We start from the raw sequence: 18,274 nt of genomic DNA on the forward strand, positions 1-18,274 counted from the left end.
TGCATTTGACTTGTATTTAGTAGTGTATTGTATTTAGTAGTGTGCCCTATAGTAACAACACTGAGCAGAATAAAGCAAGTCAGAATTAATTCTGTTTACCTGGGTGGTGGTCTCTCAGCCTTTTTTGTGTTACATGGATTGCCTTTGTAATCACTTTAGGTAGGGGTCCCTTTTAAGTAGAGGAATTATGCAGGTGAAGTAAGTTTCTTTACTCATGCTTCAAGAAACATTGATAGGAAGATGAGACCTCATCAGAAATGCTTCCTTGCTAAATCAATGGTTGGAGCTAAGGTTGGATCGGTGGGTGTGGCAGGAGTTGGATATCACTGTCCCCTGTCATGTTTCGGTCTTATGCTGGATCCCACAGAGAAAGCAGCGAGACAGGCCAGACGTTGCAGGACCACGGATAGCTCCATGTGAGCAACTTGCTCTGATAAGGTTAAGAGCAGTCCGAGCCTTTTAAGCATCCTCCTCAGTTCTGTATCCTCCCTTCTGGTGCACTCCTTGCAAAGCAGGACCAGATCAGATTGCTCAGGAGAAGGTTACAGACCCTAATGGCATGGAAGTTTACTCTTGTGGGCTAGACTCTTGTCTATCAGCCCCAGACTCAGTGGTCTTCCAATCTCCAGGAGCAGGCTTGAAGCTCTGGACCTGGTTTGATTCCCTAGCTGGAGGCACCTGCAACCTCAGACTTTGAACCTAGATCCCTGCTAGACTTTGGGGTCATTACAATGTCACTTTGGTGGAATCCATGAGTTTATTGCATATTTGTCAGTTTTGGGACACACAGGCTCCCTTGCTTTGTAGTATAGACCATATTGTGCTCCTTTGGGTTGTCTAAAGCTATAATATTTTGAATATGTGTGCTAGTAAGAGCAAGGTCTCATTTGTTAATGTGAGGATAACCAGTATGTTTTGAGATTCTGGGCAGTTTTGAAGAAGCTCATTGTATTCCATAATTGGCATACTTTTGACCTGGAAGTTCATGACGGAGAGTGGACAGTTCATCCAGAATCTTCTTCTACAGTTTTCATACACAAACAGCGAGTTAGTAAGAGTTAGACAGGAGTGTGTTCTTCCCTTTCTCTTGCCTCTGTAGCTATTTGAAATCCATGGTTGTAGGAGGGGAGGGAGAGAGAGAGAGAGAGAGAGAGAGAGAGAGAGAGAGAGAGAGAGAGAGAGAGAGAGATGTGGTGAAAAAATCATCGAAACAGGCTATTTCTGCTTCAGTGTACAAGACTGAATTAAAATCGAATTTATTTTTTTCATAGGTATAATTAGTCCTGGCTTGTAGTGCACAGCCGATGTGCGCAGTGACTAAGGAGCCATGGACCATTTGGTTTTGACATGTTTTGTGTCTCTGAGTTTGCTTATTTGAGATCACCAACTAAGTAATCTTAACAGTCTCAGATTTTTTATACTTCTATCTTGAATTCACAGTACATTATTGGATTCACATGACATTATTGTTTTAGAGCAGGCATGTCCAACAGGTCAATCACGATCTACTGGTTGATTGCGTGGGTGTCTCAGGTCGATCGTGGGCTGAAGGAAAGTGATTCTCCCCCCCCCCAAAAGCTCAACAACTCCTGGGAAAGACAATGGGTAGATCACAGCCAGTATTTTTATACTGGGAGTAGATCGCAGTCACTTGGGAGTTGGACATGCCTGTTTTAGAGGGTAGAGAATTTCCAACTACCTTTTTACAGCTCCTCCCTGCATGTCTGACCTTGCATTAAATCCCCCTTTTTAATGTTTCTAGGCTATAGACAGTATTCATCAAGTGGGAGTTTACTGCCTAGCCCTGGTACCAGCAAACACACTCCCAAAGACTCCTCTAGGTGGAATCCACTTATCTGAAACTAAGCAGCTTTTCCTCGAAGGAGCACTGCATCCCTGTAATGTGTTGATGTGTCCACACACCTGTGTAACAAACCTGCCTAAACCAAGACAAAAACAGCCAGGTAAGCTCAATGGCTCCATATATATATAATAGGCTTACTCGATACTTTAGAAACATAGGAAGCGGGCTTTCTACTGGGACAGATCAGTGCTCCATCTAGCTCAATATTGTCTACCATGATATGTCCATTAATCGTTGAGATGCCGACTTTAGTACATAGGTATTGCAGAGATGCCGACTTTAGTACATAGGTATTGCAGAAAATTATTATGATCCAATTGAAGATACAAACTCTGTGAACTTTCTGCATGTTTCCCTTGCTACTCAAAAAAGTAGTCGGGCTGTGGTGTTTGTTGAGCCTCTAAGCAGTAGTGGAAATCTGGAAAGGCTCGTCTTGATGAGAAGGAAGGAGATGCTGCTGGCCGGTAGGCTTTTTATTGTCTGTTATCTTGGTTCATCTAATCTCCCCTGCTCCTCCACCTCTAGGGAGATTAACTGAGAATGATAACTAGAGGTAAAAACTCGCTGGTCAATGATGTCTTCTTGCCTGTCATGAGTTCTTCTTTTTGTAAAGCTTCTCTAACTTTCCTCCACCTCTGCGAGTCATCAAAATTCTGTAGACGGGAAGATATATTTTCTTATTAACATTTCCAGGTTAGAAGAGTGAAGGTTCTGGCCTCACCTTAGCCATATTGGTTGACCTCTTCTTCAGCGGTGGAAATGTTTTTATGTTCTTGTTCTGTTGTCATCTGGGTATATGTGTGTCACTTCTTGAAAATGCTTGTCAGTCATTCTTGTTAATTATGGTTGTATAGTAATATCAAGGGGAAACCAGCCCACAAAGGGAACCTATTCTGTTGTGTGCTGAACATTTGCATCTAAAGTAGGAGATACAGTACATAGCACATTTAGCACGTACTGTGTTGCAGCATATAGCAGTTTGAATTTTGCATTGTAGTACTTGCATGCTGCTGTTGTTGTTTTTATTGTACTGTAAAAATCTTTCTATAGAAATTGGCCCTGCCTCTGTGATGGTGGGGAATCTCGTCTCTGGAAAAAGAATTGCTCAGGCAAGCGGCAGAGATTTGGGTCAAATAGAAGATAACGATCAAGCCCGAAAGGTAAAGCAGATAACCTTCTTTGTAGGTTGTGGGGCTTCACAGAATGGCATTGTTGTTGTACGATAACGTGCAGTGCTTATTGGACACATGCCGGCAAACTCAAAACTGGAATAGAGGTTTCTTTCTTGTCATTTCCAGATCTTGTAGTAAGGTTGCAATTTGCTTTGAGCACATGCTGGAAAAGCAGGATATAAATACTTCAAATAAATGAATAAATTCTAAAATCCAGGTTTCATTGGACTGATGGTTGTGTGAACAGGCCTATATTTCATTGCCAGTACAGTGGTACCTCGGTTTATGAACACAATTGGTTCCGGAAGTCTGTTCATAAACTGAAGTGTTCATAAACTGAAAGTAATGGAAAGTGGATTAATCCGTTCCAGACGGGTCCGCGGAGTACTCAACCTGAAGCGTACTTAACCCGAAGCATGGGTGTAATTGGTTCCGGAAGTCTGTTCATAAACTGAAGCAAACTTTCCCATTGAAAGTAATGGAAAATGAATTAATCCGTTCCAGATGGGTCCGCGGCGTTCGTAAACCAAAAATTCGTAAACGAGGGGTTCATAAACTGAGGTTCCACTGTATGTGATACAGAAAGCAGATGTGGCTATCACTTTATAGCACTTGCAGACTTGATTCTAAAATGCATATTTTTCTCTCTCTTTGATAATCTTTGTGTGCGTGTGTGTGTGTGTGTGTGTGTGTGTGTGTGTGTGTGTGTATTATGGCTGATGTGATAATTGTTATGAATAGTATTCAGTTTTAAAGTTGCCCCAATAATTCCTATAAATGTTCATTGAATATATCTCTTGGATATATTGTTTCCTGTTCATATAACCCATCCAGGCATATCTCACGGTCTTAAACGGTTTTAAGCCTCTTAAGACAATGGAGCGTTGCTATGTTGATTGATGAACAAGATGTAGTACAGCAGTTTATTTTAAATTCTTGGCTTTAAAATACTTATATCCTGCCTTTTCAGTTTTCCATTCCCAAAAGTATTAAGTTTATTCCTCCACAATGATATATGCATGTGTAAAACTGGCAGCAGTGTCCAAGAGGGGAAGGGACAGTTTTCTAAAAATGCTTTAAAAATCTTTAACAGAGTATTATGCTTCTTACCTCTCCTCTCTGATGTTGTGTTCCTCCCGCGCACAGTTCCTGTTTCTCTCAGAAGTCTTACAATGGAGGGCGCAAACAACTCCTGACCACGTGCTTTACACACTGCTAAATTGTAGGGTAAGGATATCTGGGTTTTATTTACATTATGAGGGTGTCCTTTGGGCAGGGGCTTGGAGCACAAAACAATTCCCTTTAAAGCCTTAAAACAACAAATCCCAATAAAATTGCCTAAAATAGACTTGTACCCCAAGGAGGAAAAAAAACATTTATAATACTTCAAACTTCTGAAAGTGTTCTTGGGAATGCAGTTTTGTCACTGTGGAGCTTTCACTTAGAATGCCTTTGCTAATCTTACTTCCACCATGGAAGGTTTGTTGCTGGATTGTTAGGGTTGCCAGACTCAATAGAGGAGAGGACTTCTGTGCCTTTAATTGCCCTGCTCTCTTTTGAGTCTGGAAACCTTAAAGAGAAACCAGCAGACCCTTTGTTTAATTTCCAAGCAAAGGGTCTGCTGGTTTCTCTTTTAAGGTTCCCAGACTCAAAAGAGAGCAGGGCAATTAAAGGCACAGAAGTCCTGTCCTCTGTTGAGTCTTGCAACCCTATGGATTGTACAGGTTAGAATGTAATAATGTTTGCTTTCTCTTTGCACCATTCCCTGCCCTCCTTCTGCTGTCAGCCTGCCTATTAGGTGGAGCTGCTTGTTTCCTTAGGTTTCAGTGCAAAAGCTGTTGGGGGAAGATCAGTGCATTGTGCCAATAAGAGACCATGCTTGAGCTCATCACATCCCTCCCTTGCTACACTGCGTTTAATATATAAATACCCACAACTGTTCAGAGGTAGCCAGATCACCCTGAGATCCATTAACTTTATCAACTGTGCAATTATCATCTTCTCAGGTGATGATGTGACGATCATGAATAGCACCAAATCCTTCATTTGCAACTTATCTTCAGTTGGGATTTCCTCCCCCAACATTCCCTCTCTAGTCTCTATGATTAAGCCATTTCAGTACATAAAAGCAGTCGATGCATGATAATGGAGCGTGCCACTGTTCTATTGTGGAATGAACACTTATCTTTTTGAGGCAGATAGTTAAATAATTTCTGGAGAGAGAAAGAGAGATGCATTATGAATAAGAATTAGTTTCTTCAACAGTTGGGAGGGTGTGTGCTTACATTTAGAAGTCTGAGGAAAATAACAGCTTCAGGTGCTTCAAAACGTGTGACATTCCTTCTGAAATTTTTTTGGTTTCTTTCTTTGGACGTTCAATTTGAATACTTCTTTATTGCCTGTAGAAGTTCCCAGTTTCGATGGGGTCTGAAAACCGTGGTTTCCAGTTAAAATGTGAAACACAGATGCCACATTTCCACAAGTACAGGCTCTTCCTCTTGCTTGAATTGGGGGGATAATTCCCCAGCTGTCCATTGACTGAATCCAATCATTTTTCTGCCACGAGGCTGGCAGGGAGGGAGCAGTTTTATATGTGTCTGAAACTTGAAACCATCTGATGCTCATGCTTCTACTTCAGTGCCCTTCCTCCAGTTTCCCATTGTTGAATTTAGCTTGTGGGGCATGGGCACAGTCTCTTAAACGGTCTCTTGAACTCTGTAAGGTGCTGGGAAGTCTGTTCGCTTTACTATTAACAATAAATATTGATATATCAGGTCACCCAAGTTTTCTTTGTGGAATGCATGCTTGGTTGAGAATCTAGAGCCATGTGGGGATGGAATAATAGGAGGTAGGTCCAGAAACGACTCAAAAGGCCTGGATTGTTCCAAAGATCGGAGCAGAGCACATGGTGGGGCCATCTCAGTGAATTTATTACGATTCCATATAGTATGCTCTCTCTCTCTCTCTCTCTCTCTCTCTCTCTCTCTCTCTCTCTCTCTCTCTCTCTCTCTCTTCCCACTCCCCTTTACTCACACAACACAACCACCCTCTCATTTCTGAGAGAAGAGACAGTGTCTTCCATGCAGTGTGCAATCATCTCACTTGCTGCTTCCCTGCCCCAAAGCCATTCTGAGAGGAGTTCCAGGCTCTGGCAGTAGAGAAGAGGAGGCAAAAGATGGCCTCACTCCAAGGGTTCAGTGAGATTTGCTTTGGGTCTGTGCTTGCTAGGTATAAGCACACAGGCATGTCAGCTTACTCCTGTGGATCGCTCTTAGGACCAGTTGAACAGAGGAGCTGGAGATCTCCCTCTGATTCCATGCTTCTTTCCACAGATATAGCATGGAGTTGGGTGCAAGAACCTGCCCCTGGGGAGGCAACATATTTTCAATTTGGTCTGAAAACGAAGGCCAACCCAAATGTGCTTGCCCCTGGCTTTACCATATATGCCGAACTATTGGATTGTGGTGTCAGCCTATTGCCCTGCCCCCCAATTGAGTCTCTTTGTGAGTGGGTGGTTCAGATTCCCAGAAGCCCTTCATTCTTGTAAAATTTTATGTGATGTGCCAGCAGTTCCCACACAGTGTGGGGATTGCTTCCCTGTTCCCTCTCTAATAAGTTTGGTGAAGACAAACGTTTTCAACGCAAGCTTCCTCTTTTGTCCCGGTTCAACCCTCTCCTGAAGCCATTATGTTGCTAGCTGGGTTCGTTCCAATGTGCAAGTTAATGAACTTCCAGGAACACCTCTTTTAAGCAGGCTTTTTTCCTCTCTTCAGCATTGCTGCATTAATATGCAGGCATGAACTACTGAGCAGCTATAAAGGTAGAAAGCATTGCTGCCTCTGTCTTGATGTTAAGCTGAGTGATTTGGAAGGCTCCGTTTAAACTACTTTATTCTCAAAATGAATCCAATACTGTTTTTAACCTGAGCCCATTCTAAGATTGAGGTCCCATCATGTTTATTACAATGTCATTAAGAGCCTAATATGGCCCAAAAGCCTTCTCCACTGCCCCTTTCCTTTTCCAGCGCTTCCTTGGTTCTTGGGGAAGCAATCAATAGGCCCTAGATGCTGTTGTGCATATCTCTGGCTGCCAGTGACCAGGGGAAAATGTAGTTCCCATGGGTCCTAGCTAGAATGCCAGGATCTACAGGAGCTATGTTTTCCTGTGACTTCTGGTGGTCCTGGACAATACTGCACAAATGTATCAGCACCTACGGTAGGGTCTAATGGAGACCCCATAGGGATACCTCCCTACTAGTGTAGCTCTTAGGCAGGCACCCCCAAACTCGGCCCTCCAGATGTTTTGGGACTACATCTCCCATCATCCCTAGCTAACAGGGGCAGTGGTCAAGGATGATGGGAACTGTAGTCCCAAAACATCTGGAGGGCCGAGTTTGGGGGTGCCTGCTCTTAGGTCAGTGCGCCTGGCTGTTAACCAGAAGGTTGATGGTTCGAGCCCACCAAGGGACAGCTGTGGGCAGGATTCCTGCATGGCAAGGGGTTGGACTCTTGTGATCCCTTCCAACTCTATGATTCTATGAGGAAGGCAGCTGAAAAGCCTCTTCCATGTAGTCATCACATTGTGGGCCCAAATCTTGAATTGGGTTTGGGCTCAACTTGTAGTTGTGGTGTGTGGTATTAAACACTTGGTTTTCATTGCTGTGCTTTTAAAAAGAAAAGAAAAGAAAAACTTCAGTCTCTCTGCTTCTTTCCCAATACAGGGGACAATAGCAAACTCTCTAACATGTGTCCAGCTACATAAACGGGCTGAAAAGATAGCCGTTATGTTGATGGAAAGGGGACACTTACAAGATGGCGACCATGTTGCTTTGGTCTACCCACCAGGTAAAGAACAAAAAATGGTGTTTTCAGTGGCGATTCTTAAAGACTTTGTAAGTAGAGATGCAAAAATTAGTCAATATGCTGGTTGAAAGGCTACAAACATGTGCATTTAATTTATAGGGATTTAGTGGAGTCATGATCAATTTCCCCCACTGCTCTTTATGAAGCTTTGGCATGCCCGACTTTTATCTGGACTGGAGCAATTGATTTCAATTAAACACGTACCCTTAAAACCACAGCCCAACTTGGGCTGTTGTTGAAACCTACCACCACCTTCAGAAATCTCTACACAATAATAGTGCTATTGAACAACAAACTATAGCAGCCTCATATGCTCCAAAATATGAGGTGAGAGCGAGCTGAATTTATCCCTCAACTAAAAAAATAGTTACATCAGCAGTCTGCTAAATGGGGCCAAATGAATACACACAGGATGATAAACAATGTGAGTCATAGTGAGATCAGACCCATTGGAGTCAAAGCAGTGTTACTCACAATTGATATCACCTACAGTTCTTTCACTGTTAACTGTGAATGTATCTCATATATATGTGTACTTGGGAGTTAGTTGTAATGGCTTCAGTAGGGCTTGCTCCCAAGTAAGTGGGTGCAGGATAGCAGCCTCAAAGCCCCTCGCCAAAATGCCAGTAATGGTTGTTACAAAATAGTTATTCAAGGTCTCACTTCCATGAGATGTTGCAAAGTATTTCAGTGCATTTTTATCTGAGCCCATGATTCTCTGATGTTCTTCAGATGTGTGTGCTTTTGTTTTTAAAAGATGTTTTATTTCATTGGGGATTCTGGAGTGCAGTAGCATGCAAGAAAAGGATTGTGTCTTGCAATGTTCAAAAAATTATTTTGGACCTTTTTTTTTATTCATTTAGAAGATTTCTGTGCTGCTCTTCAGAACAAAACTCTCAGGGCACATATACAATTCAGTGTATAAACATACAAAGATTGCAGAACAACTCTCTGTTTATCCAAACAGATGACTAAAATTCAGCACAATTGATAAAACCATAGTTAAAAGCAGCTTGCACTATATGCTGGACTGGTTGTTGAAACAAAAAACTCTTTGCTTGGCACCAAAGTGATATCAAAGCTGGTGCCGGGCAGTTGTATCTCGGGTCATGGGACAACATAATTTCAGATAGCAAGGAAATACAGAGAATTATCTTAAAATCTGTTTTAATTTTAATTAGCTATTTGATGGCATCCATGAAGGCTTCAGAGTATTGTCTTTAAAAAGAGCAGCTCAGATCAAAACAACTGGTGAAGCTTAAGAAACATTGAAACAGGAAAGATTTAGATTTCCTCAAGACTCTCCACTGTTAATACAGGCTCATTGGTGTTTTTTCAACACAGTATTTATGCTGGGTAAATTACTTTCACTTTTGTGTCTACACCCGCCTTCAAACGTGAACGTCATAATCAGCTGCTTCTTCTTCTTCTTCTTCTTCTTCTTCTTCTTCTTCTTCTTCTTCTTCTTCTTCTTCTTCTTCTTCTTCTTCTTCTTCTTCTTCTTCTTCTTCCTCCTCCTCCAGGTATAGATCTGATTGCTGCATTTTATGGGTGTTTGTACGCAGGCTGTGTGCCAATAACAGTTCGACCTCCCCACCCCCAGAACATTGCAACAACATTGCCTACGGTCAAGATGATTGTGGAGGTCAGCTGACTAGTCAAAATGCTTATTTAAATTTTTTGTATCAGGGATCCAGTGATTTATAGGCATGACTGTGGATTTTTTTTGGGGGGGGGGTTATATGTAATGTATACAGACACCCTTTTTTTAGTTTCAAAAGTTGGGTGGGATGGGGAGGAAAGCTTCTCAAGAAGCACAAACCTGCTACCATGGTCCAAGTGTCTGCTATAACCAATGTGAGATGGCTTCAAATCCTCACTCAGAATTTTTTTTGTCATGTTTTCTACATTTATAATAACATTTAATAAAACTATTATTATTAAGTGATTAGAATTTATTATAATTACTTTATCAAGGCATGAAAAGCAATTTTTACAATTCAAAATACTGAAAAACAAAGCAAAAAGTTACAAAAGGCAAAGCAGTAAAATGGCAGACATGACTAAGGTCAGCTCTGTGGCCTGGCCTCCTCCTTTTGTGATTTCCCAACTGAGCGTTCTCATGTTGTTCTTTCATCTTAACCTACCTCACAGAGCTGTTGTGAGGATGCATGGTTAGTACAATCCCAAAAACGACAACGTGGGGGGGGGTGTGCATTATTTTATTATCCCTTATTTTGCATAAGGTTTTCCTTTTTCTGTTTTTTTAAATATATTTTTATTAAGGAATTTTTTATAAAGAAAGAGAACAATGACATAGATTACCATAATCAAACATTCAAATCATCCGCACAAAAAAAGGAAAACGGAAAATATATACAAATCAAAATAATAATTAATTCTAACTTAATTTCACTCATGGACTTCCTCGTGCCCCCTGTTTAGCGGTTCATTGCATATCTTTACACGCAGGTTCTATTCATAGTTTATATCTATAATTACCATTACCCCATTTTCTTTAAACTTTACCATCCATTATATAATTCTAATCTATATTTTAAAAATCTCTCCCTTAATTCTCAACCTGCAACATACACAAATGCTTCTATTTCTCTTCATACATCAATTTTACAATATTTTTTATAATACATTCTAAATTTCTTCCATATTTTGCATAAGGTTTTCCTTTTTCTGTGCATGACTGTTCCGCCATTGTAATTGAAGAAGCTTTTATCCAACAAGTTAGTAGGAAGCTTTAAATAGATACTCCCCAGCTATGTAAAATGGTGGTCTCATAACCATTTTCATGTGAGGTGATTTTGATGTTATCTCTCTTCTTCTCCCCCCCCCCTTTTCCTTTGCTGAAACCTGCAGGTGAGTCGCTCTGCCTGCTTAATGACAACACAATTAATATGTAAATTGTTGCGGTCACGAGAGGCAGCAGCAGCGGTGGATGTCAGAACGTGGCCCCCTATCTTAGACACGGGTATGTGCTGTCCCTCTGCCCCTCTTGTTTCTAAGTATTTTAACTGCATTTTGCAGGCGCCGCGGGAATCATGCCTTCCTTTTTCTCCCCCAGATGATTTGCCAAAGAAGCGGCCTCCTCAGATCTACAAACCTTCTAACCCCGACATGCTGGCTTATCTCGATTTCAGTGTATCCACAACTGGAATGCTAGCAGGGGTGAAGGTAAGGACTACATGCCCCAAAGTGAATGTGAAACACTGTGTGAGGGTGTGGGGTGGGGAGTATGGGTGGAATATTGTAGCGGTGTGGATAAGGAGAGCTGGCCCAAAAGTGGACAGGGCAGATTCTGCACCCTGGACCATGTATTTACGAGAGAAAAGAAGGTATATGTACCAAGGCAGCCCAAGTTGTCTGCATGCATTCTGCTTGCACCAACAGGTGCCAAGTCCAAAGGCAACTCTTGCGCACCTTCCTAGCATCACAGGGGGCATCGCAGCTCCAGGCCAAACTATATGCATTGGGACAAGCCTATTTTCTGACGAGTTGTTGCACATAAACAATACTGCGAAGTGAAGAACGTATTTTTTAACATGGAAATGGGGAATGAAACCCTCCCCTCTCACTTACCTTGTCGTGTTCTGTCGCTGGGAGCACTTTCCAGCTTTCCAGTACCAGAAGTGAGCCAGGTTGGAGAATACGGTAATCAACTGTAAGCCCCTTTGGTCCACTGATGCCTACTCCAATTGGATGGTGATCTCCCAAGGGCTCTCCCAGATCTCTTCATTCTTTCTGGGGAACTGACCTGGGGCTTCCTGAGTGCCAAAGCATGTGCTCTCCCACTGAGCTTTGGCTGTGCCCTTCTGGCATTCCGCGCCCCCTCGCCCTTGCTCAGTTGAAAGATGTAGCCTGTTTTCTCTTCAGTGCTGCACACAATTTCCAACCTTCCTGAAGATAACCTAGAAATCAAAGGCACTGATGAGTCACACTCCCTTCCTTTTCTTTGCTTAGTTGATTGAATATACTCCTTGGGAAACACATTAATTTTCATTATCTATAAATGATTCTGCATGTGTTTTTGCGGGTGGGATGTAAACTGATGCTTATTTTTACTCATCCTATTACCGTCTTAAGGCCTGGCGGTGGTTCAGAAACAAACCTCTGGAACGATGCAGTTCGTCATCTTAATTACTGCCCTGTTACCTTCTTCCAGATGTCTCATGCAGCCACTAGTGCCTTCTGTCGTTCTATTAAGCTGCAGTGTGAGCTTTATCCTTCCAGAGAAGTTGCAATCTGTTTGGACCCTTACTGTGGACTTGGGTTTGTCCTTTGGTGCCTCTGTAGGTAAGTTTCTCTTCTGGAGCTTTCAGATGTCACCAGACAAAAATGTTGCTGCTAAATATGTGTGTGTAAGAGAGACGAGAGAGAAGGCACCAGCCCCCAGATAATGTGATCAGTGTGTGTTTCAGAGAAGGCCATTGTACTTGTTTTGGTGAAGGGCAGGCTAGATGTACAAATAATCAATAAAAGAATGGATGGATACTGCTAGAAGCAAATTTGACAACAAGCATACCCTGGAGCATGCAGCCTGCACTAAATGTAGACATTAAAACCAAAACCTAAAGAAGCACCATTGTATCTTTTTAATGGGAACAAGTGGGATCTTCAACAATGGAAATGAAGCAAGGGGGACCTGCAACAAAGTGTTGCAGCGTAGAATGCTCATTTTCAGTGTTCTATCCATACGCTTTCCCAAGATACATGATTACAGCACACACACACATTTTTGGGGTTTTGCTCCCCTGCCCATACACTCAGTCAGCTTTCTGGGACCACTGAACATGCTCAGTTCCTTTTTTATATTGAATATCAAATCAATTTGTAGTAAAAACAGCATCGATCACACTTAAATCAATCACTCACAAAAAGAAAAGTTGAGCAGGGACACTGAATCATCATCAAGGCTTCAGCTATCCATGAAATAGCATCTCCATAAATAACCACGAGCGGCTGGAGGTCTTGCATTAACACCACTTCCACTTGCACAGTTGATATATGGGAACCATACATTAGCAAAAGGATTATGTTTAGTTTGACCTCTGACAACCCTTCTGTGTTGCCTTAGGTGCTCGGGAGAAGCCAAATCCCAAACTTTACTTTGTCATCCAGACAGAGATGTTCCTTTGGTGTCTTCCCAGTGGGTGGCAATCTTTAAATGGCCAGTGGTAAACAGCATGGCAATTAGATCCTTATGTGTGATGGGAGAGGTCTAGATCCATGACAAAAGGGCTCAGTTCCTTATTGAGCTGATTTGTCTCCTCGCATAATTTTTTAAAAAATAGCCCCATAAGGGTCCAAACTTGGAGAATGAATGTATGTATGAGAAAGCCCTCTCCTGGGCCTGTTTATGTAATACTTTGCCAGTAGGGTTCTGTTCATGACTAGATAGGGATCTTGCGAACCTAGAGATCTTGTGTTCCTATCTTGTACATAATTTGTACATACAGTATGAATTTAAAGTAGGGAGAAATTATGATATAGTTAGATATTATCTGTTAATCCAGTACGTTAAAAGAAATAGACTGTTTCTCCATAAACATGTTTGGTTATCCAATACTGGCTCTTCAACAATACATCAGTTTTATTTATTGATAAGGGGTGGTATTCAACTTAGTTTTACTGTCATGTAGACCCACTGAAATTAATGGACCTAACTTAATCATGTTCATTAGTTTCAGTAAGTCTACTTTCAATAAAACGTAGTTGAATATCACCCAAGATTTGTTACCCAGCCTTCACCGTAAGCCTCGGGGCAGATTACAGCAATAGAAAATGCAATTATGAAACCAGATAAAGTCATTGTAATTACAGCCTACATAAAATTGTTCCAAATGGAACAAAACGATACCATTATTATGATAGTCCGAACTCCGTCAAACTTCTCTGTTATTGTTGGAGCAGTGTTCTGTTTCCAGATCTTTGCAATGCAGATGTTTGCAGCTGTCAGTAGGTTAGCCACTGTCAACCTCTAATGCTAGATGCTTTAAATAACCTAAAAGGAGAATTTTGGGTTCTAGGGGTTAGAAATACCCTGTCATTTCATTCATTATTTGTTGTATTGCTGCCCCAAAAGATCACCAGACTATGCATGAAATTTGCCTCCAAATATCTGCATCTCTAACATTTATCCTCAGTTCCTAGATATATCTGCCTCCGTCTTTGTGGGGTTAAAAAGTTTCCATTCACATCTGCTGAAATCAAATTGTGCAGGATCTCTGCCATTTATTTTGACTCATTAATACTTACTCCTTGGTTTCTGTCCCTTTGCCATTTCCTCATAAATATATCTGGTTTGTTTGCCAACTCCAGAATCATATTATATGATTTCCCTCTTAATCCCTTATTCTTAGTGTACAATCATAATGCTTCACATTTGCTCGCCTTCCTCCCTTGAATATTTCCTGAGTAATGCAGTTACGGCTTCTCTCATCTGAAAATACTGAAAGAGAGGTATTACAACGCCCATAGCTCTTGCAATTTCTTCACAGGACATAATGTTTCATCCATTCATTATATCTTTAATGGAATCTAGGCCTCATTGGAGTCATATGTTCTTATTCCCCAGCATGCCAGTTGAAAACAATGAAACACTTAGGCACATTTTGTTTATTGCACCTAAATACCTCGCTGCTGTACTTTTGTTATTGCTGAAAACTTACCTGTTCAACTCAAGTTTTCCACCAAGGAATGTGCTGGGGAAAAACCACACCTTTGTGAAGCATAGGAAGGGAATAAAAGATAAAGCCTGATTTGTTATTGGAGAGATTATTGTGCTTGGAAATTTTGACTTTAGAACCTACCTGGTTTACTGCCTCATACATTTCAACCAGTTGCTTTCAGTGTGAAAGGGAGAATGTGCCATTCATACAACAAAACAGAAAAATACTCTCAGCTGACTCATATTTGTGGTAAGATGAAATTCACAGGCCTTCTCCCTGAAAATTAAGACAGTCTTCAGGAGGTATTTTTGCCTCATACCTCAAAACACTTGCAACTTAACTGTGCCAAAATTAGGCACATCTCGCATTGAAGCCTCAGGCAGTTCATGAGAAGCGAATCCAGTATTTCTGCATCTCATTTCCATCTGACCTCTCAGCGTCAAAGGCTACCACTTTGTGGAAGAGACAATCTATAACAGTGGTCCTCGACCTTGGGCCTCCAGATGTTTTGAGACTACAATTCCCATCATCCCTGACCACTGGTCCTGCTAGCTAGGGATCATGGGAGTTGTAGGCCAAAAACACCTGGAGGCCCAAGGTTGAGGACCACCGATCTATAAGGAAACTACCACTCTGACTTTTAACACAGAGAGAATGCAAGGGGTATGTTAGCTGCTCCCTCCTCCTTGTTGGGCTAGGATTGTTCATAAGTCCTACGTGTGTTTCTAATGAATTCTGAACTCCGTTCACATCTGTATATCGGAGATAAAATGCAGTGCTTTCCTTCTGCATATACAAAGATATAATACAAGCTTGAGCTCATCCGGTTAATCTGATTATGATTTTGATGCCAATGCCCTCAGTCGCAGGTGCAGCAGAGTAAAAAGCGATTGAATCCCCACCTACATGGGGGTTACAATCTGGGCACAATCAGCCAAAAACTAACTGCCTATCCTGTTGTAGATGCTATGAAGTTGTGTTGGCCTACTCCACTGTGATGTCCCAGAATGCAGCATTCTGAGACTTCCAAACCACTAAGGAAAACCTGCTTGGAGCATGGAGTCAGCCCGTTGGTAAGTCTCGAGTATATTGCATGGTTTTGCAAAGTTTTGCTTTTGTTTTTATTTTATGTCCTAAAGGGTATAAAATAATAATGAAAAGAAACCCTGCAAAGCAGAGCAATAGACCTTAGTAATCATCATCATCATCATCATTATCACCATCATCATCTCCAGATTCCTAACAATTGGCCACATGCTCCAGCAGGATTTCCTGGGGATCGTTGTCAAAGATTGATGCATTCTGAGCACAGCAATAGTTGTCAGGCCAACGTGAGTTCATGGATACTTGCATTTTCCCCCCTTTTAGCTGTTTGTGCTGAACATGTGTTGTTGGAATTCATTGTGGTGTGATTTCACACTACCCTAATATTTTCTTTGCAGCTTGTCTCTTAATCATTTACTTCAAATAGATACTGAGTTTTGGTGTTGTTTTTTTAAATTTGGACTGTCTAAAATGTCTGTTGTAGTACCCCAGCTATGGAATGCTCTTTCCAAAAAGACTCGTCTGGTGCCAACTCAGATGGCTTTTTGGGCTCCAGGTGAAGACATTTTCATTTGCCTGGGCCTTTTGATGTTATCTATTTCAGATTTACTTTGATGATGAAGTGTTACTTGTTACATTTTGAGACTTTGCTGCTGCTGCTGCTGCTGCTCCTGCTGCTGTTTTAACTTACTGATGCTGTTGTTTATGTGTTAATCTGCAAACTGCTCTGGTGGTCTTGGGACTGAGGAGCAGGATATAAATAATTGTAATAATTTATTTCCACTGTTGTCAGTACCTTTTATTTTGATAAGCTCTCTTGCTGAAATTGCCAACCTAGCAGTTCGAATGCATGTCAAGGTGCAAGTAGATAAATAGGTACCACTCTGGCGGGAAGGTAAACGGCGTTTCCGTGCGCTGCCCTGGTTTTGCCAGAAGCGGCATAGTCATGCTGGCCACATGACCCGGAAAACTGTCTGCGGGCGAACGTCGGCTCCCTCAGTCAGTAAAGCGAGATGAGCACCGCAACCCCAGAGTCGTTCGCGACTGGACTTAACTGGACTTAACCCTTAGCTAGCAGGGCTTAAAGGAGTCCTTTACCTTTACTTGCTGAAATTGAGGCAAGGGACAAAAAAATGGACTTTACGGCTGAAGGGGGAAGAGCAGCAAATCAGTGATAGAGCAAATGTTTTACATGTTAAAGGTCTCAGGTTGAACTCCTGGCATCTCCAGATAGAATTGGGAGAAACTGAGGAGCTGAATTCTGGAGAGCGACTTTCAGTTACTGTAGACCAGGGATGGGAAACTTGCGACCCTCTGAATGTTGTTAGACTACATCTCCCACCAGCCCCAGCCAGCATGGTCAGTTATCAGGAATGATGGGAGTTGTAGTCCAACAACATCTGCAGGCCCACAGGTTCCCCATTCATGGTGGAGATAATACTGAACGACATAAACTAAATAACCTGAGTTAATATAAGGCAGATTCCTATGTTCCAAATATCTAGAGGTCTAATGCTCCTAAAAGCCACAGCCTTGCCTTGTTGTTCCTAATTTCTACCCGAGCTTCATTTTACTAACTCTGGTCAATTCCTGTGATTGTTTTGATTAGGTAGCTGATAAGTTTGCCTCGCGTCCACATGTGAATGTCCTTCATTTGATTTGCTCAAGGGCTTATAAATTGCAGCTAAGCTCTGTTCAAAAGCAGTGTGTTTGCAACAGGAGGCAACTTGAAAGTTGTATCTGTGGTGTTTTGAGGAATGGTGGCTCGTTCACACATCCATATCAAGTGACATATGTGGGGGGGGGGAGAGAGAGAGCTCTAAGAATTAATATGGTAAGAATGACTCGTGCTAGCCCTGATAGTCGCTATTCAGTGGCTGTTTTCAGAAAACACCAAGCTAGATAGGAAAGTGCCTTACACCAGAATTGTCTGCTCTGACTGGCAGCAGCTTCCCAGGGCTTCTGAGAGAGCTACTTCCACGTCACCTACTACCTGATCCTTCTCACTGGGGGTGGCAGTCTTCTGTGTGGAAAATATATTCTCTACCAGTGAGCGACGGCTCCTTCTACGAAGCTACCTGTTGATAGTTACAGTTACCACATGAGAAGGATGGTGGTGTGAACTGGTCACTCACTTGACCCACGCTTTGAAAAACTCTCAGTGGCATCCCATGAGTTACCCCAAGTGTAGCAGAAGAAAGGATTTTCCAGGATTGTAAAAAAAAGTTTGCTATGGTGAGATGCTGTAGCACTAACTAGACATGATTGCCTGAACTTGTATAGGAGAAATGGGGCTGCATGTGTTAGCCCTGCCTGCAAAGTCCCCATGCATTCTGGCTCCACCCATGGTCTTCCCCAGGCATAGGCAACCTCGGCCCTCCAGATGTTTTGGGACTACAACTCCCATCATCCCTAGCTAGCAGGACCAGTCGTCAGGGATGATGGGAACTGTAGTCTCAAAACATCTGGAGGGCCGAGGTTGAGGAAGCCTGGGTAAGGGGTTTCCAATCATCTTTGGGCGCACAACACATTGCATCCTTTGCACAAAATGAGAATTGTTGATAGTTCAGGTTCCCATTCATTCATGTGGAGGATTATGATGGCTTTTGCCTGAATGGGCTTAGGAACCTTTTTTTTCAGACAGGAAAA

At 42.1% G+C, this 18,274-nt stretch overlaps 1 protein-coding gene across 5 annotated transcripts in view; it reads left to right on the forward strand.

The window, feature by feature from the left end:
* The window catches only part of DIP2C (DIP2 acetate--CoA ligase C (putative)), a 306,453-nt gene that overhangs the window by 253,858 nt on the left and 34,321 nt on the right, over nt 1-18,274 (forward strand). For all 5 annotated transcript variants that reach the window (XM_035128997.3, XM_035129000.3, XM_035129001.3 and 2 more), the window contains 8 exons: nt 1,763-1,964; nt 2,915-3,024; nt 4,183-4,263; nt 7,757-7,880; nt 9,422-9,543; nt 10,773-10,884; nt 10,978-11,087; nt 12,076-12,206. In XM_035128997.3, the coding sequence (XP_034984888.1) occupies nt 1,763-1,964; nt 2,915-3,024; nt 4,183-4,263; nt 7,757-7,880; nt 9,422-9,543; nt 10,773-10,884; nt 10,978-11,087; nt 12,076-12,206 (992 nt within the window). The remainder of the gene's footprint in view (nt 1-1,762; nt 1,965-2,914; nt 3,025-4,182; nt 4,264-7,756; nt 7,881-9,421; nt 9,544-10,772; nt 10,885-10,977; nt 11,088-12,075; nt 12,207-18,274) is intronic.

This window comes from Zootoca vivipara, chromosome 11, assembly GCF_965207765.1.
Source record: "Zootoca vivipara chromosome 11, rZooViv2.hap1.1, whole genome shotgun sequence".
Classification (NCBI taxonomy): Eukaryota; Metazoa; Chordata; class Lepidosauria; order Squamata; family Lacertidae; genus Zootoca; species Zootoca vivipara.